General features: G+C 42.0%; 1 protein-coding gene across 1 annotated transcript in view; it reads right to left on the bottom strand.

The window, feature by feature from the left end:
* Positions 1-1423: 1423 nt before the first annotated feature.
* LOC149286297 (microtubule-actin cross-linking factor 1, isoforms 1/2/3/4/5-like) overlaps positions 1424-24548 on the bottom strand; it is a gene marked incomplete at its 3' end in the record, with an annotated part of 89176 nt that continues 66051 nt past the window's right edge. Inside the window, exons 56-59 of the mRNA XM_089494327.1 lie at positions 21857-22352; positions 20147-21618; positions 1959-2120; positions 1424-1594 (exon numbers count right to left, since the gene is read on the bottom strand). Coding sequence (XP_089350453.1) covers positions 1424-1594; positions 1959-2120; positions 20147-21618; positions 21857-22352 — 2301 coding nt within the window. The remainder of the gene's footprint in view (positions 1595-1958; positions 2121-20146; positions 21619-21856; positions 22353-24548) is intronic.

Below are 24548 nucleotides of genomic sequence, written 5' to 3'. Positions count from 1 at the left end.
GGTGTGCTATTTAAAGTGATTGCTGAATTTTCGGTCCAGAATTTTCATTTCGGTGCATTCCTATATACTAAGCCAGACACTGAAGCAGTAGGCCTACACCACATCAATGTTTGGCTTATTATATAGTGATAGGGGTTATGCTACATTATTGGCAATGTCTGGCTCAATGTATAGTGATAGGTGTTATGCTGTACCCCAGTCAATGTGTGCCTCAGTATATAGTGATATGCTGTACCCCAGTCAATGTGTGCCTCAGTATATAGTGATAGGTGTTATGCTGTACCCCTGTCAATGGTATGCAGTTTTTCCCAATAAAAAAAATAAATAATATATATATATTGATCCTTTATGCAGCCCGGAGCCCCCGCTCATGATTCGCTCATAATTAATTTTTGCGGTGAGAATTTCACCTTTAGAATAGACCATGGAGTCAAAAGGGTTGGAAATATATAGCTCCACCAACTTTATATGGACTGTAGAAGCATATTGTGCGCACAAAATTTTGGCTCTGGGAAAAATTTTGCACAACAGAAATTTTCTGCGCACATCACCCAAGAAAAATTAGAGGGAACATAGATTCTAAAGTATTTTTGAAAAGTGTTAACACATTTTAAAATGTATAGTATGAACAATTATAGGCAAATCTCTTACTTTCTATTGTCAGTTTTGTTTTACACGCACGTCCATTTTATTAACCTGTAATAAAAGCCTAAAAGGAACACTCCAGCCCTAGTATGCTCTCTAATGGATATGATAGGTGCATTGCCAATTTAAGTTTTAATTTGTGTCCCTCTTGTTAACGGATAGGGGTATTCTGCAGAATCCCCCTCAAATCAATTTGCCACTTTCCCGTCTCCGAGCTGAACAGGGCTCGGGGAGAGGACATGACCGCAAGCCCCACCATACTGCCATGAGTGCACGTGAGGGCAAAATGACGGCTCATTAGGTGAAGATCAGGGAGAGGACATCACTGCAAGCTCCACCACTGGGTTATGTCCACAAAGATATTGACAAGATAGAAGAGAAAGCAGATTGAAGATGAACAGAGAACATAAAAGATAGAAGAAGAAGAGCTTAGCAGAGAATGTAGGGATTCTTATAGAGAGCGTGTGAGAAAGTGAATGGAGGCGCTGGGCAACAAATTTCTATAGCAAGATCCGCCGTCCACATGCGAAAAAAATAAAAGATGTCATAAGGTTTGGACAGCAGAGGGGGCTGTAGACTGCAACTTCTTCTATAGAATGCAGAACACTTTAATATGCATTCTTCAATGGGTGCATTGGACTTTACCCTTGAGAATTTTTTTTTTTTATATAGGGATAATCTATATTACATTTTTTATGAAAGATACTCTAAAGTCCAGTGGTTCATGCTACTTTACAAGTTACCTAACCACATGTTTTGTTTAATTGTTTCCGCTTACCCTCTGCTCCTGGATCTGAGCCTTCACCACTTTGTACTCTGCAGAAGGTGGCTTTTGGTTGGCAATCAAGTCTTCTGTGTCGGTGAGCCAGCTGAGCAGTGGTTCCAGGGCATCCTGGAATTTCCCACAATGCAGTAGGGCCTCTTGCAGTTGTGTCACACGCTCTGCCACCTGTGTCACAAAAATGATCACTTACAGGAATATTTCTACATCTGCAGGAGGCAAGGGTGCGGGGGGGTTGGGAGAGAAAGGACTGGCACCATTTATTCCTGGATTTGATTAAACAGCCAGCTTGTAGACATATTTCCAGGCTGATCGAGTCAGATGGTCTCATCTCAACTCCTACACGCTGTCTCTCTGACTAGAAAATTAAATCTAAATCCTCCCACCACATCTCTGTGCAATGGAAGGTGTCAATCCTCCTTTGGCTAATACAGAATGTTAGAATTCAGATAACATACATGTTTCCCTTCACTCGCTTTGCACCGGCCTACTCCTCTCCGGCTCACAGAATGGCCACGGTGGACTAGCTCACCTTTTTGTTCAACGTGTTCCATTTTGTGTTCAGCTCTTCTGTGTCATGTTCAAGACCGTGAACATCACAGTTCTTGTCGGCACTTTGGATCAGACCCTGTCCAAGTCCATTAACCTGCTGCAATCTGACCTGAAGAGAATCCACGTGTTCTTTTTGAAAAACCTGGGGAAAAAAATCAAACTGCTGAAAGAAGCCATGGTTAACATGTTCTTTTATAACCGATTAGATGAATGCCTCAAAATACTACATGATATTCTAAAACTGCGAGAGGTTATTTTTCTTGAACTGGCAGCTGTGATCAGTCTTATCGAGATAAAATCTTGTTTCAGATAATAAGCTGGCAAATAAAAAGTCATAGTAAAACAATAATGCATCATATTTATAGCTATGGTTATTTTGTGGGATAACAAGACTGGTAAAGTGGTGAAAAAAAAAGAATATATGGCCAAGGTCTACTAGAAAAGCAGTTGGATGACAGATTTAATTCACAAGCATCAGATACCTATAACTGCAGTGACAGGAAAATATGCACGTATATCATCATGCAGTGTATTTTCTTGGTATAAGTATGAGCAATTTAATAACTTAAAAGCAATCATATTATAAAATAGCAGAAAAACAATACATGAAGTGCAGATAAAACGACACAAATTGGTAATAGAAAGTGAAAGGGATATGATCAACTAAAGTGCTTCCAATAACATCCTGAGCGGAAATGTATAGGTCGTTTACCTATACATATACCCACACGTGTGCCAACCAAATTTACTCACGATCAGGAAGAATTAACAATTGATTTCTACAGTTACAGTAATATTTTCAATGATAATGTTGCTTTAAAGTGTTTTTTTCCCCCCTGTAGTCTACTATGTGCTTGAAACATAGGGTTTAAACATAATATTCTCAAAGACATCCAACTGATTTTCTGTTTCAACCACTGAAATTACATAAAATCCTCCAGCAATTTTGAAGGATCCTCAGGACATGCACACACACAAAAAGGTATTCTAAAAACCTTCAGAGCTTTCTAAGCTTCTGCCACAAAACCGGCCGTGTGATACAAACATCAACGTTTACGTTTCCTAGAATATACGGTACATTTATTTTTAGCGGTTTACTTTTGTTCTCTTCAGATCTTTTTTTGTGACGTGTCAGTTTAATTAGCATGCTATGCCAGTGGCCCAGTGTGTGAATTAAAGAACGAGGACCATGAGATTTTAACACTTAATCGTCCACACACTGGCTATTCAAAGCACATAAAAACCGCTACGGAGGGAAAAATAAGAACCCCCAGTGCCGCCAACATAAGAGCAGGGAGAGATTAAATAGTCAGGATTGTACACCGGCGACTGAGAATTAGGAGGATCTCATCTTAAGTGCTGTTGAAACGAAAAACCACTAAATGAGAGTTATGCATTCTGTATTTCTTAGGATAACAATGGCTGTCACTTTTGGTTCCTTGCAATCCAAGGGAAAACCGCTGTAAACCAGCTCTGCATACATACAAGGCTATGCCGTGTACTATATCAAGAAAAAAAAATGTGCAAGATGTGAAACCCGCTCACATGAATTCACTTCAACTATACCCCAGCTGGCCTAGGAATAATCCACACGGATTGCCAAACATAGTAACATAGTTCATAAGGTTGAAAAAAGACCAAAGTCCATCAAGTTCAACCTATATACATATTGTGTCCCTACTGTGTTGATCCAGAGGAAGGCAAAAAACCCTTATGAAGCAGATGCCAATTGCCCCATACCAGGGGGAAAATTCCTTCCCGACTCCAAATATGGCAATCAGAATAAATCCCTGGATCAACGTTCTGTCCCTATTAATCTAATATCCATAACTTGTAATATTATTGCTTTCAAGAAACACGTCCAGGCTCCTTTTGAACTCTTTTATTGAGTTTGCCATAACCACTTCCTCTGGCAGAGAGTTCCATAATCTCACCGCTCTTACTGTAAAGAACCCCCGTCTGTGCTGGTGTAGAAACCTTCTTTCCTCCAACCGTAGAGGATGTCCCCTTGTTATAGATACAGTCCTGGGTATAAATAGGTCCTGGGAGTGATCTCTGTACTGTCCCCTTATATATTTATACATAGTTATTAAGTCCCCCCTAAGCCGTCTTTTTTCCAAACTAAATAACCCCAATTCTGATAATCTTTCTGGGTACTGTAGTCCTCCCATTCCCCTTATTACTCTGGTTGCCCGTCTTTGAACCCTCTCCAGCTCCACTATATCTTTCTTGTACACTGGTGCCCAGTACTGTACACAGTATTCCATGTGTGGTCTGACTAGTGACTTGTACAGGGGTAGAATTATTTCCTTGTCGTGGGCATCTATGCCCCTTTTGATGCACCCCATGATTTTATTTGCCTTAGCAGCAGCTGCCTGACACTGGTCGCTACAGGTAAATTTACTGTTAACTAAAACTCCTAAGTCCTTTTCCATGTCAGTCGTCCCCAAAACGTTTTTGCTTAACCAGAACTTGTACGTTATTCAACAGCACAGCCCAATAACAGTACTCCAAGTAACACATTGCTTAATATGGGGCATATTGCATAAACTTTTGGGATTCCACTCAGTGAGGCTGGCATCTAATAATGGGTCATAATAAACATGGTCATCAGACACGACCTGTTCATTTCAAATGACCTCAGCACACACAGCATTAGGGTATTTAGAATGTATTTATATATTATTAATATATTATTCAGCAACATTATCATGGCTAAAGTTACTAATAGTTTATATATGATTGCCAGCATGCAACCTGCACATTTACCGACTCTAGAACTCCATTTGAATCATTCTTTGCCATTGCGTAGGACACCCCATTTCTTCTACAGCTACTATGTACCGTGTTGCTGCTCAGTTGCTGTGGTAACCTATCATTTTACTTTATCACGAGTGATCACGGGATGCTTGTTATTCTCTCAAGATGGTGTCTTAATTCAGATATATTGCAAAGTATGCTGTGTTTCGTGCTCATAAGAATGGGATATTACTAGGATCTTTCACCTTTCTTAACTGGTTTCCACAAAGACCTACACATTCACAAGTACCTGCCCCCAAAGCAGTTAACTACACAAAGGTTCCAGAAATGTATGTATAATATAGTAGCCAGGCAAAAATAGGGGTCAGAACTGGATACACCCCTAGAGGTTATTACACATTAAAACGTGTGCTTATTTGGGCAAAATCAGGTTTCAGTCAGGTACCAGCAACACCATTATAGAAGGAATACCACCACCTATCCAAGACAAGTCAGAACGGTTGGGAGTATTTCATTATTCTATCCACTAGGGAGCCCTGTCAATTGAAACAATGGGAGAAACAGTGTATCAACTTTATAAAGAGCAAGCATGCAAAAAAATAAAGCACACGTGTTACTTAGCGTAGCTTTGTGCGGTGTCTGGGAGGATCACAAACTGAGCATATTCACGTGTGTCTGGATCAGTACGTAAGTTTTTAACCCCTATACGTTAAAAAAAAAACGTGTCTTTGAGTACGATGAATACCGATCAGCCAGGACTTCCATGCTTCTTGAGTTAGAAAGCCCATAGGCACCTGCAAGGCTGTGCAAACTGTATTGAAGCACGGCAGGCAGGTCAGGATGCAGTTGCAAGGGAATAGGACTTATTGGGACCGTATTGCACAGAGTTTCTCAGTTAGTGCTATACAAGTCAAAGAAAGGTTTAATAGATTTACAGAGCTAGGCAACTTGTGCATCACAATGCTTTCTGTCCACATAAATCCCCATCGACATGAACTGTGGCTCAACTTGCAGAATCCCTCGCCACCCAGGGCTGGCCGAGCACGCATACTCTTAGCACACGCTTTTATCCAAGTGTGTGGAAGTTAACCCAGTTAATATCACAGGCAGGGACACAACTGTGTCAATTCTACCACTAGATAACTCCAAGGCAGTTTATCACACGTATCACCCTAGGCAATAGGTCCTAAAGACATTTCACAGGAGAAAACCAGAATTTTAAATAAAGCATATATTTATATATATATATATATATATATATATATATATATATATATATATATATATATAACATATTACTTGAGTGCAGAGAATAATAGCCGTGAGCTCTTATTTTACTTCACTAAAAGGCATCTAAGAAATGAGAAGGAGGGGGCCAGCCGGAGTCTAGGGCGATACCGAGCGAGCTATTAAAAGCAGGATAAGGGGGTATGTGGATACCACATAGTAGATTAATACAAGGGAGGCTTTGAGAACAGATTTCCAGCACTGGAAAGCAGATATAAACAAAAGGAGGTGTCCACTTTTATTCCTAAATTCTAGGGATATATGCGTGGTTAACCCCCCGCCCCCCCAAAAAAGTCCTGTATATCGTGAGGCAAAAATTAGATGGCATACTTGCAGTAGGTTTGGTCTTGAATGTCCCTTTAAAAGTATAATGAAAAAATACACCTTAAATAATAATTATGGCACAAGACAAGACTATCAATCCAATTAACTCTTGCCTATCCAATCATATTAGAGATACCACCACAGGCTGGATCTAGCACCCAGGCAATGATATATCCACAGGAACAGACACATCTACCTACTGTAAAGCTATTATACACGTATGTATGTGAATCACAGTCTCTTACAAGTAAGTGAGTGTTACTGAATTACAGTAACGCGCTGAAATGTTTCTCAAAGACTAATCTTCACTGCATTGATACCTAGCAACCCATCTGTGAAACAGATTAATGTATATTACAAGTGCAATATGCTGTGGGTACTCAGTAAACAGTGCTTTGACACCTTAGCACCCAGGTCCTTAAATGGAAGAATATTCTGGAGAGTAAGAATATGAAGGCAGGCGGGCGGACAGCCTCATGGTAATAATGAGGATGTGCTATGTGTCGAAGTAGATGAATGAATCATGTTACCAACAGATGTGGTAGAATTACAGATATTATGTGAACGCGTTTGGAAGACAAACTATAGGAGGTGGTTTTACAAACTGGGTGGGACAGCAGAACTTTGAGCTTCTGGATACTTCAATTGTGTTCAAATGCTTAGTGCCCTTTGTGGGTTCAGAATTTATTGTTCAACGCTAGGTTCAGAAAGAATGTTCTGTGTCTGGGTCTCTCTCGCCAAAGGAAAAGAAAACGTTTAGCAAATTCCGATGCTGGAGAAGAAGTCGGCTCACATTACAACTCTGATGTGCTTCACAGAGAAAGGGAACAGCCTTCTAACAAGGCAAGGGGGGACCAAGCTCCCGACATTCCACGTACTATCGCTAGTTTACATTCAAATTCAAGGACCCAACTGGAAACGAGCAATACGGCGAACTCCAGCAACAGGAGGGGGCATACTTTGAAATACCCCATCAAACAAAACTCCTTGTTGAGCTTTCACAGTATCTTGCGTCCTAAAGAAAATTCCATGGCATTCTTGTCGTAGAAATTCTTCCAGCAGCAGATTTCTCTGTGCTGGATGTGCTGGAGCTCTCCGCCTACATTGAGCTATGAAAAGCACTGAACTAGTGATCTATAATTAACTGTTGGGTGAACAAACTGTATGCTAATAAGGAATGCAGTATTTTCTGCAGTTATGTAATCACAAAGTCTCATCTTTTTTTTCTGCAGATCATGCTAATCAGAATGTATAACTTAATAGGCGCTCGATAAATCATGTATCTTCTCGAAACTATGTACTGTGGATTAGTCACTTTTTGTAGTTTGGTACATGGATGCCTTTGTATATATCTATAAACTAAAATATGCAGTATCTAATATGATATTAAAACAAGGGAGCCGCTATTTTATCTATTTTGTCCTCATAATTTGCTTTTTTCCTCCCCCTTTTTTTTTTTATTTTTTTTAAAGTTAGTGCTCCACGTTGGTATAAGCTGATTTTATTGACCTTTCAAAGTTGTATGGTAATGGAAACAAGGAAGACTACAGAACAGCTTATCTAGTGCGAATTCTGATGGAGACTGAATTTGCAGTGTTAGATGCATAATACAGGCCTCAGTGGAAACCACAGGAACCGCATCCCTAGCTGTCATAAAATAAATACTGACATGCGGGACACCCACAACATTAAGAGTACAACAAACAGCACGGTAAACGATTTATATCACATAAACCATACTAAAGAGCCTATCGACATAATTGAATACAAACAGGTGAGAAAAATAGATACCTCTATATCTGGACACAGATGGTCTGCTGCACCAGAAGGCACACTACTGAGGTCATCTTGGACAGGTGAAGTGCTACATACTTGTTCTGTACTTGTGCTCTGAGAGGTGTGGTCAGGACTTAATGTTACGCAGGCATTTGAATGTCCAGTTGCCACCAGACTACTGTCCACGGAGGATGTTATTGCCATAGTCTGATCCTCTCTCTCAGATGGTTCAAGTGTCCACAGACATTTTGCTGCAGGCTCTTTGTCAGTGCTATGAAGAAAACAGGGAAGTGGTATCTGTGGTTCAACCACAGTGGGAGAGTGGCACAATTCCTCTGCTTTTGTCTGCATTGCTGAAGGATTGTCTTTGTGGTGACTTTCATATGGCCGTGGTGAGAAATTAGTTTGCAGGCTTTCTTTAAGTGCTGTGGTTGTGGGAACAGGGCCACTCTTTGACAACACACAGTTTTCATTAAAAGTTTCAAAAGGCAAGTGAAGACTGCAGGAAGACAAACTGGCTTGTGGCGGTGTAGTTGGGATGTTTTTGCTAGAAGCCGGGTAGGGGTCTTCTCCAGAATATTCAGCTAAACTGACAAGATCTTGGCTGCTAGCAAATGTGTAAGTGCTAAAAGACTTGTCAAGATCAGTATCCAAAACTGGCAGCTCTGCTGTGCTAGACCCTAAGCTTGAAAGATAATCACAGGCTGGTATTTCTGAAACATCTTGTGTCATGGTTCCAATACCATCATCCACAGGAGATAATACTGGCAAAGTTTTCCCTTCAACAGGTAGCACATTCGGGCTTTGCGCCATAGAGTCAATTATGTCAGATGGGAAGGTGTCCTCTGCGTGACTAGTGGTTGCCATTATACAGTCTCCATTACTAGCACCAGACCCGAGGAGCTTATCAGCAACAAACTCTACACTTTCTTCATGCAGTCCCCCTACTTGTCCTCTGATAACCTGTTCCTCCATTACAGCCATGCTGCTAACCACAGATGAGGCTTCAGGGTCTTGCTCCGTGTGACGGCTCACTGAAAACAGCTCTTCAAAAATAAGCATGTTGGATTCGATGCCTGTCCGTATAATTCCATTGTCGACAACCAATGTTTCTTTTCCATTTACTTTAGCTGCACCACGTTGCAATGAGTCTGTATTAATTGTTTGGTCACTTGCTTCTCCGCTGTTATCATGGCAAATGTCACCCACACAAGAAACGTGAGAACTAGGGAGATTGTTTAACAAAGTCATGTCTTCTGTCACTGAACAGTTTAAATCAACACAGTACGCTGCACTGGAGACCAGAGAGCATGGTTCTGCAAGCTCACCTTCACTTGCAACCTCACCACAGGTATAACTTGCATTAGTACCATCATTAGAAAGGGTCAAACAATCACCAGAGGGTTCTGGACTCTGCATACATGTATTTTTCTGCATGTCAGGTACAGGCGAGTTAGAATCTTCACAGCGGGCACGTGTAGGTTGAAATACTGACTCTACGTTTTCTGTAATAGAATCTACCACGTCCCGTGTATTAGTCAGCTGTGGTTCAAGAAGGTGTTCTAACTGTTCTTCCCTCTGGCTACCCTCACAGAAGTCATTAACATTAGCTGACAAGTGTTCATATGGCCACGTATTAACCAGTGATTCGGGAAACTCTGGTGAAAGCACAGGATCTTGGGAAATATCTATCTTAGCCAGAGATGTACCAGGGAAGGACACAACTGCATGCGAGTCTGAAACGTCTGCCAAACATGGATTTGTTTGCCTATCATTGTGTTCAGTAACTGTTAGATGCTGTGTCATTATTCCTCGATTGGTTTCACTGGTTATACACAATACCTCTTTCTGATCAGCTGCCTCACTTGTGTGGCAATGTGTTTCTGGTTGAGGAGTACTCGATGTTTGAATGGCAGGAGAGTTGCGGGCAGTTTCACTGCCTTGCTCTGGTTCATTTAAGATGTCCGGGGTATCCTGTAACGTAGCAGGCACAGATACATGCAGTACTTTCACAGGTTCTGTTAGTGTTGCATCGTGCTCAGGACCTGGCCTGTGAAGCTCTTCCTCTGCCAGACACTGTTCCTCCAAATCCATAAACAGCTGGTCAGAGTCTGTATCTGAGTCGGAATAGCTGCCCAATTTACTTAAGTGTTTTCTCGAGGTTGGTTGTGCACCAACGGTTGTGGGGCAGCTGTACTGTTCGCTTGTTTCTTTTGAAATTGGCAGAGGGCTTATTTTATCAGTGTTGAAGGAAGTGTGGGCTCCTGAATTACAACCTGCTGTATCCAGCGTCCTTTCTGCAGTTATAGTTAACCCTCTATCTTTCAGTTGTTCTGGCAAACAGCCCCTGCTGTTGCATGTCAGAATGGCACTTTCTTCCCTTAATGATTCCAAACTTCCCTCCCACCGCCCTTCTGCTTCCATTAGTATTAACTGTTCATCTTCCTCAAACTTCAGTTCAGATTCTGTCTTCTCCCTCAAATTTGGCACAATCAAAACATTTAGTGACTCATCCAACACTTCATCACTTAAACAGGGAGATAAGGGTAAAGTTTCTATAACACATTCTTCATAAGCCATGTCGGTGGTTTTATGGTGCCCATCAACAAGGCTGCTTTTTATAAAACTCTTTAATGCCCTAGGCCATGTGGCACTAGGAAAGCTATGCCCAGTTTTTGCACGGGTGCACAAGCTGGCTGTGTTTTCCTGCTCTAACAAAGGATCATTGTCACATTCACTGTCGTTATAATAATCAAAACTCTGGACGTGCTGGCATCTCTGGTCACCTTTATGCTCTGGGTTACCCAGTACGGCAGGAAGTAACACGGGGGTTCTGCTTGGTTCTGAGGTGGAAGATATGGATTCAGTCTGCTCACAAGGTGAATGTTTGGCACTGCCAGGGAGGAGGTGGCTGAACTCTGTCTTGTCATGCAGTGAATGGGTCGATGTGCCTGCCTCTGACACTTCACTGAGGGAAGCCTCAATACGCTCTGCAAACTCAGGAAAGTTGGGAGGCATGAATGCTTTCCAGGACCTGCGGTTGACATTTTCTTTACGGTCCGGGTTTGGCCTCCGTCGCGGGGGAACGGGGGCAGATTTTAATGTATCATTACTGAGTTTGAGAGCATCAAATATCACTCGCTCATCCAGCTTTTTAGTTTCCTGTGCCTTGGCATCAAGTGGACTAGGTGTTCCCAGAGTCCCGTTGCTTGATAAAGTGCATATTTCTCCTCGCTCCATTGTACTCTTGGATGGCTGTTTGCATCCTTGGTCAATCTGCTCATTAATCCTCATTGTATCATAAATAGACCTCTGTGGCACATAGCAGTCTTCAATATAACCATCCTCATCCTCTCCCTTCCCCAGGCAAGATGGGTTTTGTCGTAAACAATCTGGGCGGCTAAGTGGTTTACCCATCTTTCACAGTTTTTTGGGTTTAAAAAAAAAATAAAAAAATCCTTATCCTTTATATCCGAAAGAAATCACATTTGTCGACAGTTTTTTGAGCTTTATGTATCCCCATTATTGTCAGGCAATGCTTTACAAGGTCAAGTTCAGTAGACCATAGGAAATTGCTGATGATGCCAAGTACAAGTACAGTATATACATATATGCCAAACGACACCCAGACTGTTTTCAGAACTGAATAAAAGCAAACTTGGATTGTGCAGCTCTCAGATTACAATCCTGCGCAACGAATACAGGCATAATCTGTCCCCAGTGTGAGAGTAGCATCCTACTCGCCTGTTTCTTGCTCCCAGCCCTGGTCCAGCTGCAGGGAGCTGCCAGACGTGGGTGTTATTATTTGAAATGAGCCTGTGAGCGGATATTCCTGGAAGTTCACAGACAGGAAGTTCTTTAATACGGGCAAACTGTGCAGCTTCCTGTGAGAGGCACATCATGGCATTGTGTCCTGAAGACACAGCACCCTCACTCAGCCTTCCATCAGCTGTGTGCGTGTGTGTGTGTGTGTGCTACTAGATCATCCTCCACTGCTCTGTACAATACTGAAATAATCAAACCATTTCTTCCCTGCTAAGTGTCAACCCAATACCCTTTCCTATAATGGGTTACAATAGTGATGCACAGTTCATTCATCAACTGGTTAAATAAAGCTAATGGAGCTCACTCTCTCCCATTTGTGCCACTAGCACAGATAGCGCAGCACAAAGGGGGTTGTGTTGAATTTGCAGCATGCCGTGTGAGTGAGTGTGGTATGTGAGTGAGTGTGGTGTGTGTGTAGAATATGCCCCTTACCCTCTCTCTGCTTCGTGTCCAGGCAGTGAAAACTAAATAAAGCCAAACTCACACCGCACAGTCCTCCCTCAGAATAAGGCTACCCCCGCTGCTGAAGGAAGGCTGAGGAGCAGGCCTCGCTATTTCAGGGGGTTCCCCGCGCAGACAATGCCCATCAAGCAGCCCGAAGATAACGGGGACCTGTCTCCGGAACGAGCGTCGGGAAAACAAAGTTGTGCGAACAAAGAGCTCTTCCCCGCGGCTGCGCTCTCACCGAGCCGGGTAGGCAGGGCACGTATCCTGGCCCGAGAAGAGTGCTGCTGCCCGGGAGACCCGCTGCTTCAAGCGGGTACTTGAATCACTGATATCCGCTCTCTCCACTTCAAGCACCAGGGGCGGTGGATACGGTCTGAGAGGATCGGGCAGAGACGGAGACCCATCCCGTGGCTGGCACCGCCTCCGGCGCCGCCTACAGGGCTGGCACCGCCTTGAGGACCGGCTAAGGCCGTCTACGCTTGGCACCCACCCTGCTTTCAATGATCTCGCTGGCGGGTCTAGGGCCAGGATAAGCGCGGAGAGGGATGCGGTCACACGGCACTCGGCTAAGCCCAGTGTTTATCGGGTAGGCCGTAGACGGGGAGTGAAGCAGCAGGTGGCAGGAAGCTATTACTGTGGTGAGAACAGGGCCCAGTCTGCCTGGCACAGGGGAGCAAGATTACGGGCACACGTGGATGCCATCCACAGGGAGAGGAGATGAGGGGACTCTGTAAAGGAGGAGAGCCCAACACTGCTGCATAGTCTCACCGACACCCCAGAGCAAGCACACACTATCACAAACACACACACACACACAGGGACACACTATCACAATCACACACACACACTATCACAATCACACACACACAGGGACACACCATTAGTATGTCTGGCATTCCATACCATACCCCACAGCTTCAGGCTAACAAATGGGATTTATGGACGGTATATGAGATCTTGCTTGGGCATTGCATACAATAGCTAAAAATGTACTTTTATAAATGGATCCAATGCCTGACTTCAGAGTCCCAGAGAAAAAATGCCACTCTGTTGCCTGGAAATGATAGATAGCAAATGAGATCCCCACATTATTTTTACAGACTTAAGGATAGATTGTAAGCTTGCGAGCAGGGCTCTCTCCACCAAATGTATCGGTTTGTCTTAGTCTGTCAATTCTTGTCTTGTCATATCCCTTGAATTTATGTATTGTATTAAGCGCTGCGTAAACTGTTGGCGCTATATAAATAAAGGATAATAATAATAATAATACAAACAAAAGTCCTTTTGCACATAAACAGCCAAGTGAAGTATCCAACCGAATGTGACACCCAACTTTGACTGGCCTTGGGGATGTAGGAGTTAGGGCACTCGAGCATTTACTATGGGTGGCTTCTAAAAACAAACACATAACTTTTGTCTTGCAGGATCCACTTGGGAAGAAAAAGTTTGCCTGCCAAACGCCTGACAAATTTGTAGGTAGTGAGGTACACATCTGTCCGCTGCTGTATGTGAAAACCCATTGCCTTCACGTTGTACAGTCATATACCGTATGTATTGAAATACACAAAAGGACACGTTCTTGAATTACTCTCCCGAGAGCTTCCGGGAAGTTCTAATACACACTCTATACACGTTGGCTTGTGAATCTCATTGATCAACAGTAATGTGCAGACGTGCATGCCTCATACAAACCATACAGCCGCAGAGAAAGGAGGAAGTCATTGAGGCATCTGTCACTCAGAGACAATTTGTAGGTACCGAGGTTCTAGTTTGCTACTAAACCCAAGCATATCACAGACACGCATCCCACCAAATTCCAGGGATAGCACAGACGACTGTCTAACCGTGAACCCGGGTGTTTCGAGAAATGTCTGCCACAATCATGGACCATATGCCAGGCTATAAACAGCTCCCACACAGCTGCAGCCTTCCGCTGGGCCTGATCCACCTACTGATGGTAGCATGAAGCTGGGTGTGTCAGGAATCCACATTGTGATACCGCAGCACACCCAGACACACAACACTCTTCGTGAACACAACTGCATCTTCATGCATATTTCAAGAAAATAACATGGGTAAGAGTGAATTTAGCATGGCAAGGAATAGGCAAAGCTCTGCCGTCCTGACTGGCTTAGAGTTCCAGACCTTGCGTGATATGTCTTGTAGAAGACCAGTGTGATATAAATACTACGCACTCACTTATAATTTAATGCATATCTGAACAGTGATTATTTTTGCATATCCGAAGGATAAGTGTGTCTGGTTGTCCCTCATGAAAAGACCATAGCGCTGAGTTATTCACAGAAGCGCTGAGTCATTGGTTCAGAGAGTGAAAGATGTTGGTGATGTCATCTTTCCCAGTAACTATCGGTAAAATGGAATCTGTAGATCTAAGCGAGAGGACAACTGAATACAAGGCTAAATGGTTTAAAAAACATCAGGGTATTGTAGTGCCTGCAATATTATTCTGTAGCCGCACCCAAATGAATGCACTACTATTCTGGCTCAAATTAATTCCTTTGAAATTAAACAGAACAATCTGACAAACATGGAACTTGACAGCAGATAAGAACCATTTGGCCCATCCAGTCTGCCTATTTCCCCTGGCGTAAAGGCTCTGACCTCATTCTGCCCTTGGTCTTGACTTAGATTCATGATAGCTTAATGCCTAATACATGTATGTTTAAATTCGATCACGGCCCCCACTTTTGCTGGGGGGGGCTGTTTTCTTATCTACCACCCTCTCAGTAAAGTAAAACGTCTCTGACCCTTTGGTTTTAGACTATGACCCCTTGTTCTCATATTTGAAATAAACTTCCCTCCTGTACTTTGTTAAATCCCTTTATGTATTTAACTGTGTTTATTACATCTACACTTCACAAATGGAACTCCTTTAGTCTTTAATGATCATTTTTAAGCATTGAAAACCATTCACAATTTTAGTAGCCCTCCTCCAAAATGTCAATTTCCTTCTGCAATTGAGGTCTGCAGAACTTTACACAATACTCTAGGCAGGTCTGACCAGAGATATGTAAAAAAAGCAGAACTAATGCCCTGCTTGATTTTCCCAACAGCACAAATCCCTGTTGTCGCTGATAGAACGGTGCCCCTAATGCTATATTCTGCCTTGGAATTTTTAATTCCCAAGTACATTATTTCACATTTATCAACTTTAAACTGCAGCTGCCACATACTTAACCACTTATAAATATCTCCACTAAAAATATTAAAAATGATGGGTCCCAGCACTGATCCCTGAGGTACCCCACTAGTAGCAAGACCTTCTTTTAAATATACACCATTAATTACAACCTTCTGTCTCATGTCACTCAACCATTGCCTTATTCATTCAACTATTTTAACATCCAAACAGTGCAATTTTATTTACGAGTCTAATATTAGGGACAGTGTCAAAAGCCTTACTGAAATCTAGATCGGTTACCTCCACTGCACACCCCTGGCTGCCCAATCCAAAAATGTAATTAGAACAATCTTTTCCTTTCACATGGTTTTTCATTTATTTCACAACTACTGACTTAAGACTTACTGGTCTGTAGTTGGGTGAGTCTTCCCTTGTACCCTTTTTGGGCAAAATTGCCAACTTCCCATCTTCTGAAACCACCGTCAATAACTGATTACATAGGTCTGCTGACAGTTTCGCAAAGGAAGAATCTAAAGCTGTTTTAATAAAGTTGGGTGTATCCCAGGGATTGGTCCATTTTTACTTTGGAGAGTTCCAGTAGAACATCTTCCTCTAACTTCTTTAAACGTCTCCCAATTTCTCTTTTCTAACGATTTCCCTTGACCTTCCACTGTAAAGACTGAACAGAAGTATGCATTTAGGCAGTTAGCTAACCTTTTTTCCCTTTATTTGTCTGTAGTCCTTTTATACATTTTCTCCCAACCTTCTAGCTACTCAGTACAATTATATTATATGCCTTCTACAATGCTTTTTTTGTAGTGTAAACCATTTTCTAGGTTTTTTTTTTAAACTGGTTCCATTCCCCTAACTTTGTAGACTGTCATTGACCATAACGTCCTTTCAAGAACGAGTGCCCAGAACCACTATGCAGATTTAAGGTAGGGCCTTATCACTCTATACTCTATACGTTTTCTATACTTTTTCTGACAATCTTAACAATTTCAGAAAATTAATAAAGATTTAACATAAATATTTACTCAAAATTCAAAATGTGTACTTCATCCCTTGACTAACGTAATTTTGCAGTTTTGTATGGTCAAGGTGTCTATCAAGGTCTAGGGAGGACATAGGTACCTATAATTCCCATTCTCTTTAAATCCTATCTAGACTGAGCTAGACTCCAATGACTCCAGGGTACTTTTTGCCCTGTTGTCCCCTCCATAAGTTCCACCACTGGGCAGGTGCACACGATAGCCCAAGCAATTACTCTCTGCCACGGTGTCTTGGTTTGCTACGAACCCCAGGAAGCAGTTTATTACCACTGTGGCCGAGGATATTTGGAGTTGTGGTTAAGCAGTTGCTAATCTATTGATTACTACCATCAGCAAGGATTTAGTTCAAGTATTCCCTTTGCCGAAGACAGGTGACCCTAAGGAACATAGTATGATTTGCCTTTGTTGTAGCACCACAGTAAAATATAATTTTTTTTATATTGGAAACAAGAAATACATGACAAATTCTCTACTAAAGGTAATGAGCTAGTAGGAGTGTAAGAGGGAAGGGTAAGAGGGAAGAAGGAAGGGTAGCATTACTATAACCTGGGTATACTCACAGATTGCTACAATCCTCTGCGAGGATGTGATCCTCAAAGACAGGAATTAATGTAAAAGAACGCAGTGACTTGTTTGATCCGATAAATTATTCAAAAATCACAAAGAGAATCAAGGGAGCTATAACACAAGCTATAATTTTATATACATCATTACAGGTTGGTCAACATCTAAAAGGTTAATATACTTGGGGCTAGATGCATAGAACACCGTGCAAATGAGGCAAGTTGGCAGCCTCATTACGTACTTGAAATGAAGGCCACCCTTCAGCTACTCATTTTACTCAAGCTATTCCACAGTAACTCATCCATTCACCACCAAATACACAGTGACCAAGCTGCATCTGAACTTAAAACCTAAATGCAAGTTTTCATATACCTCTATTGTGTTAAGGATGTATAAGACTCCCACTTCTTTAATATATGCTCTACAGACATGTCTACTGCACAGCTACCTCTTCTTCACAATGTTGGGAATACTCTGGCTTTGATTTCTGGCCTGTGTTCCATACACTGTTAGCCTAATTTTCACTCAATTTGATTTATTGATTCTCCAAAGAGAACATACAGGCACCTGAGGGAAATGAGGCGAGATTTATTGCCCAAGTATCCTCTGCACGATGATGTTATTACTTCTTCATCTGGCCAGAGAAATCATAACTTCCTGCCATGGTATAAACACCTCCATCCATGGAAAGTCATATACACAAATATGGGTCTCTATGCCCTGTATCTGACAAAGCATGTGTGTAGGTCATGCAAAATCAAATTCTCTTCCTGCGATTGTCTACACTTCCCATGAGCTCAGTGACTACTCTCGACTTCCAGAAATCAGTCGCCAGGCCGTGAACTGTACAACCTGACTTACTCATTGTTGCCAAGAAGGTTTTGTAGTGCTGTGAAAACAAAATGACAATACTCTCTAAGCACTTTTAATTATAGCAGCCCACAGTACGGTCAATAGCAAGAAAACATTCAAATAACCATTAACAGTTATTTCCTGTTAGGAACCAAATCAAGAACCAGACAACCTAACTTCACAATACCAGAACAATTCACAGCTAACATTATCTCACATAGTCTGTGTCTGTATATCTGCCTCTTGTCTCACTTAATTGCAGTTGTTGCTCAGACAAGGTGTGAAACACCTGCCCTCCTATATGGAATGATTCTGTCTGACCACGTGTTAGGACTCACCTGGAAAGTGGCTTGCTTGGAAATGTAGCTGTGGTGGCCTCATCATAAGTTGACAGATAAGAGTTACACCTCAGTGAAACTTCAGGGACTGCAACCTTATCTCGCCTTGCAGTCAGCAGGTAACCCACCCAAACATTGTGTCCCACTCACTCTAATCCTCACCATGAGCCCCTATTTGTTCTCCTCAACCCTATTCCTCAGACACATTTTATCTCTCTTTCCAATTAACAACTCCACCATAGTCCACATATTCCCTTCTCTTCTGCCATCACCCCACATACCCTGCTATCCTTCCTTCTAACCCCCCCCCCCATCACTAACCAATCTTTAGAGAAGACATCGAATCAAACACTGGACCCGCCATTACAACCTTCTCCTGCTCCTCACCTTTCAAACAAACACCAACATTTCCTCACATTTCTATGGTCCTTCTTGTCCTCTCACCTCACCATCTGCTCTATTGACCCTGCTTGACCCTCTACAAGCTGGTTTCATCCACAGCATTCCACCGAGACTGCACTCACTAAAATTACTAAGGACCTTCTTGCCACTAAAAAAAAAGCTGACTTCTCACTACTTCTATCTCTTGGGCATCTCTGCAGCCTTTGACACAGTTGACCACCCTCTCCTTCTACAAACTGTTCAAGCTTATGGCATCCATAACACAGCTCCTTCCTGGCTGAAATCCTACCTCTCTGATCACACTTTTAGTGTCTCATTCAATGGAACTTGCCCTCCACCCCCTCAACACTATCTGTTTGTGTTGCTCAGGACTCCGTTCATGGGTCTCTACTTTTCTCCATCTACACCTCTTCCCTTGGACAACTCTTATCTTCATTCTACACCCTAATCTACATTTCCGCTCCTGACCTTTCACCCCGTCTCCTAACTCGCCTCACTGGCTGTCTTTCTGGAATTGCATCATGGAAGCTCAACATCTCAAAGACAGTTTATGGTTATCCCTGCATCCCCTCTGTTCACAGTTTCTGACATATCTCTATTACTGTTGACAACTCCACCATCCAACCAAGAGACCAGGTTCGCTGCTTTGGTGTCACACTTGACTCTGTTCTCTCCTTCATGTCACATTCATTCTTAAAATCCTAGCGCCTTCACATGACGAATTTGCCCATTCTTCTCACTTGCCTATCCAGGATTTCACACGTGCTGTTCCCCTTCTCTGGAATGCCCTAGGCCTTTTAATCAGACTCTCTCTCTCTTGAACACGAACTTCACCCCACCTTTTTTGAGAAACCAATGAAGTCAACAACCTCTACAGATCATCCTGACCCAACTCATCCCTATCCAAGCAGTCCCCTCTAACTGTTCGTAAAAGAGCAGGGCCATTTTCTGCTTTGTACCCACTTGTTTTAATTTCTCTGATTGTAAAGTGCTACAAAAATCTTCTTCTATATTATAGACGCATAAATATGTTTTTACCTAAGCAAGAATGAACTACACACGGAAAATTACAGAAACCAGGATTAAATGTATCAGTGGAGATACAAGAATGCACAATGCATAGGTGCCAACAGTAAAACCTTACAAGCCATGGTGTTTTGGCAACCAGAATTCATCCAAAACACATATTTCTACACTATGAGCTATTACGATAGTACACTACGCAGCATGAGTGTTATATTTGCAAGCTGGCAAGGTAGTTGAGATCAATGGATGTTCGTGTGGTAACTCAAATCTTTTAATTGTATTCTATTTCATCAATAAATTGAATGCAACAAGCTGATCACAGTTTACTGTATGTACAACGAATAAATAAATCAAATAAGCTAGACGTTCTTACCTTGAAATCATCCAGTTGCTGCTTGATTGTATCTACTTCAGTGCCTACCACACCCTGAAGGGTACTGCTGCCCTCTGCAGTCATGATCTGGTGCTTCAACTCATGCAACTTCTTATTGAAATCATCCACTCGTTGTAGAGTGGATTCCAGCTGCTCTTGACGATTCCTGCCCCTTTCTGTGAGTTTAACACACTGCTTGTTTAGCGTACCAAGCTCCCTCATTAGCCCTATGAGGTCCGGGCCACCCTCATTTTCTAACATCTCTCTACATTTTTTTTCCGAGCTCTCAATGTCTGATTTTAGGCCTTGGAGTGCATCTATAAACTTTTGGACAGCTTCAGTCTGGGACTTTAGGCAATCTATATCTCGTCCAACAGGACCCATATTGTCTAATTCATCATCTAGATCAGTAAGTTGGGAGAACATGTCACGAACATGAGAGTGGAACTGTCCAATCCCTTGTAGCTTACTCTCCATACTCAAGCAGCATTCATTGACCTCTCGTTTTACATTCTCAAAGTCTTGCTGCACATCATCTGCCTGTTGTATGAGAGTGGACACATCAGAGCCTTCAGGGGCATCGCCCGTTAAGCCTTGGATTAGATCTTTCAGGTATCGGATTTGAGCGTCTAAAGCTGTAAGCATGTCTTGGTGTGATCTCATATTTTCCAGATTTTTACTGCTGCATGCTTGAGGACCAAGAGCAGCATAGATTTCTAGAAGATGCTTAGCTCCTTCCAACTTTTTATCAATGTTTTTAAAAGTGTCCTTTAGCTCTCTGAGCCTTACTGCCATTTCATCAATAGACCCAGCTTTGATATGTAGTTGTTCTGTGATGCTGTCCACTCTCTGGTTGATATGGGCCTTTTGTTCCAAAATCTCATCATCATCAATTTCTGCTGCCTCAATTAGAAGGTCAGCTGAGCTGTTCATCATCTCTAGGAGGGAACGTTTCTTATCTATATCACCCTGTAGAGCTTTTGATCTGAGAAGCTGGGCCTCAAGTTGGACTGGGTCAAGAGTCACCTCCATTGCCTTCATCTGTGCCTCACAATCTTCCAACCAGGGTAGCAAATCTTCCACATGTCGTCCATATTTCTGAGCCTTTTGCAAACAATCCTTCAATCTGCTATGTCTTTCTGTTGCCTTCTTACCCAGTTCCTCCCAGTTCGCCTTAAGGCTTGTTAGATGATTCTGTAGGGTAGTCTTCTCTTCTCCAGGCTGCAATGACAGCAGTAGAGACTCACCTTCATTAATAATCATTTCATAGGATCCACTGTTTTGGTTCAAACTCTTCTGAAATTCCTCTTGGTCCTGTAAAAGGGTCTGAAGTTTCTCCAGTTTGGAAGACACAGGAGAACACTTGGCTAGCTCTATCTGTTTTTCATCCAACCAGTTTCTCAACTCATCAAACATCTGCTGGAATTGCTGGGAACTGGCGAGTGCCGACTGAAGCCTATTCACACGATCCGCTACAAGGTAGAATGTTCAACATTAATATAACATCACAGAAACTTTCAGCAGGTGTGTACTATACCAAATGTTAGAGAAATATTAGAGACATTCATGAGCTGTACACAAATAACCTATACACTAATCAAAGCTTCAACTTATTTTCTAATAATGGTATGTTATGATAAAACTATCAGAGGATTCAATTTATTACCTAAATTAATTTCATAGTACCAATTTAAGCACAGAGCTACTAACCAGCCAAATCTTCCATTCCTTTGAGGGGGAGAGCAACAGTGTCTAGTCGCTTTTGAAGCTCATCCTTCAGATATGGTTCCACCACAAGAGCAGACAATTCATTGCAAAGGAGTTGAGCTTCTGTAACTTCTTGAGCTAGAATGTCCAAGTCGGAGCGAATTCCACTGGTTTCCTGCAATTGCTGTTTCACAGCATCAGGCTGAGTGATAATGGCTGGCTGAGCTCCGAGCCTCTGACCAGCTTGCTTAATTCTATTTGTTAGACCTTGAAGGACATCCTGATATTGGGTACTCTTCACGGTGGCCTGGTCAATCTGATCAGCCCTTGAATTCAAGCGATTAGTCAGTTCTGTCCACTTCTTGCTGACCTCATGGAACTCTTCTTCCACCTGGTTGGTGGAAGGAGACTCATCTCCAGGACCGGTTAGAATCCCATAAGCTGCATGTTTCAACTCTTCATACTGGTCTTTGCGTGCTTCAAATTCCTTTAGCATAAACTGTAATAGAAATAACATGGCAGTGTTTGTACAAAGTGACAGGGCTGAATATACAAAATCAAGACACAACAGAGCAAACTACATAAATCAGTAGCTTCTATCCACAAGAGGATAACGGTTCTATGATTCAAAGTCATGCTTTGTATCAACCGAATATGTCGACTTCTCTTCTTCGATCAAAGTTTTCATTAAACAAGTGGATTTATTTCTTTACCCTGCTTATGAATAACATACCGTTTAAAATTTACATTAGCAAAGTTAATATTAAGAGGCAAGTAAGAACATTTAGGATCAACAAGAAAAAAAGGGATAGAAAGTGTCCTCCCATAACCCATGACAAGTGTTCTAAATATAAACCACCATAAAGAAAATTGATGGATTTTATGACGATCTTATCATAGAAACATTAAAATACAAAAACATACATTAATTCTCAAAGCAGTATTCCAAGGACTTGTTTATCTAGTTGCAGGTGTGAATATTGAATATGTGCCTTCAGCTTCTCAGCAGACATTTTTATGTTAACCCTGAGTGTCCTTTTCTGTGTGACTCTATGTGCAATGAAAGGTTAAGAGTGGACAGGTGGTTGGCTATTTCTTGCTCCAAGTAAGTTAAAAGAAACTGACCAAGTCTATTCAAGGACCACAATGAGGGGGGTCAGAAGTGATTGATCATCTCAGCTGCAAACATGGTCTTTGACATAAACTGACCATAATAGGATGAATGGTTTTCTGTATCTTTCTGTATGTATATTTCAGGACACTTGCTACGTAGACAGATCTTAGCACGTAGCTCTCTTGTTTGTAAAGGTATATAAGACATGTGTTGTTTTCATTGAGAGAGAGTAGTCTGGCTGATGACACTCCCTCGTGTGCACGAGCAATAAAATCTGCTTATTCAACTCTTTTGGGAAGAATCTGTGTCTCAAAGTTATTGAGCATTCACAGTTGGGGGCTCGTCCGGGATCCCACATTTCGGACTCAGGATCCAGACGGTGCAGACTCACGATCCTTTACCCAACATTGAGCTCATCTGAAAAAAGGTAAGAGGCACCTCTTTTAAAAGAAAGCCTTTAGTGTAAAGTATTGGGTAGAGGATACGGGGGTCGGCCACTGGGTACCTATCTGAATGACGGGATCCATAAGAGTTGAGTAAGTAAGATGCATGCATGTTATTCTATTTTGTATGTTTATAAGAAGTAAGTTATTGTATTGTATGGTATTGTCAGAAGTTGCAACTAAGTTGAGTACATAGCCTAACCCGCTATTGTAGAAGTACATAGCCTAACCCGCTATTGTAGAGTATATAGCCTAACCCGCTATTGTAGAGTACATAGCCTAACCCGCTATTGTAGAAGTGCATAGCCTAACCCGCTATTGTAGAAGTACATAGCCTAACCCGCTATTGTAGAAGTGCATAGCCTAACCCGCTATTGTAGAGTACATAGCCTAACCCGCTATTGTAGATTTGTGTTTTGTGTAGAGGAGAATAAGATGGGAAATCTTTTCTCCAGAGTTACCCCGGGGTCCCCTCTAGAAACCATGATTAAGAAGCATGGCAAAGAGATGGGAAAATATATGCATAAATGGAAATTGGCCTCAGAATCAGATGAGGATAATTTTTATTGTTGGTCCTCACAGGGATCTTTAAATATGGAATCCTTAAAAGGACTCTGTATAATTTTAAAGAAATACATTTCACATGTCTCCAAAAATGAATGGAGAGTGTTTTGTATGTGGTTTGGGGAAGGTTTCAAAATCTGGAGAAAGCATAATGCTCCACTTGAAAACTCCCAACACCCTCAGGCGGCCGCCAGTTCCCTTTATCCTGTTAGGAAGAAGGAAACTGATAAAAAACTGCAGAAAGAATCTCAGAATGTTGTACTTGTTGATAAGTTATATCCTCCATTGCTTACTAACAATGATATGACTATTGATGATTTGATATTTAATCCTCCCCCTTATAATCATGTTGCCCCTGGAGCTGATGCTCCTGTCCTCATTCCTGAACCTGTTCTCACCCCTCCCCATTCTGTCCCAACACCCTTTTCATCTCTATCACCCTTATCCCAATCTACTGCTTCCCCTCCTCCTCTGCACCCAATTTCCCCTCCTCCTTCTACTGATGTTAAACATCCATATGATTTAAGAAATACAGATAAAACTGTTAAAGTAAAACAGATTGCTTCGAGCACAG

The sequence above is a fragment of the Sceloporus occidentalis genome, unplaced genomic scaffold (assembly GCF_023333645.1).
Source record: "Sceloporus occidentalis isolate IW3139 unplaced genomic scaffold, rSceOcc1.0.p SCAF_71, whole genome shotgun sequence".
NCBI lineage: Eukaryota > Metazoa > Chordata > Lepidosauria > Squamata > Phrynosomatidae > Sceloporus > Sceloporus occidentalis.
The sequence above is the reverse complement of the archived record's forward strand: the minus strand, read 5'-3'. Positions and strand labels throughout refer to the sequence as shown.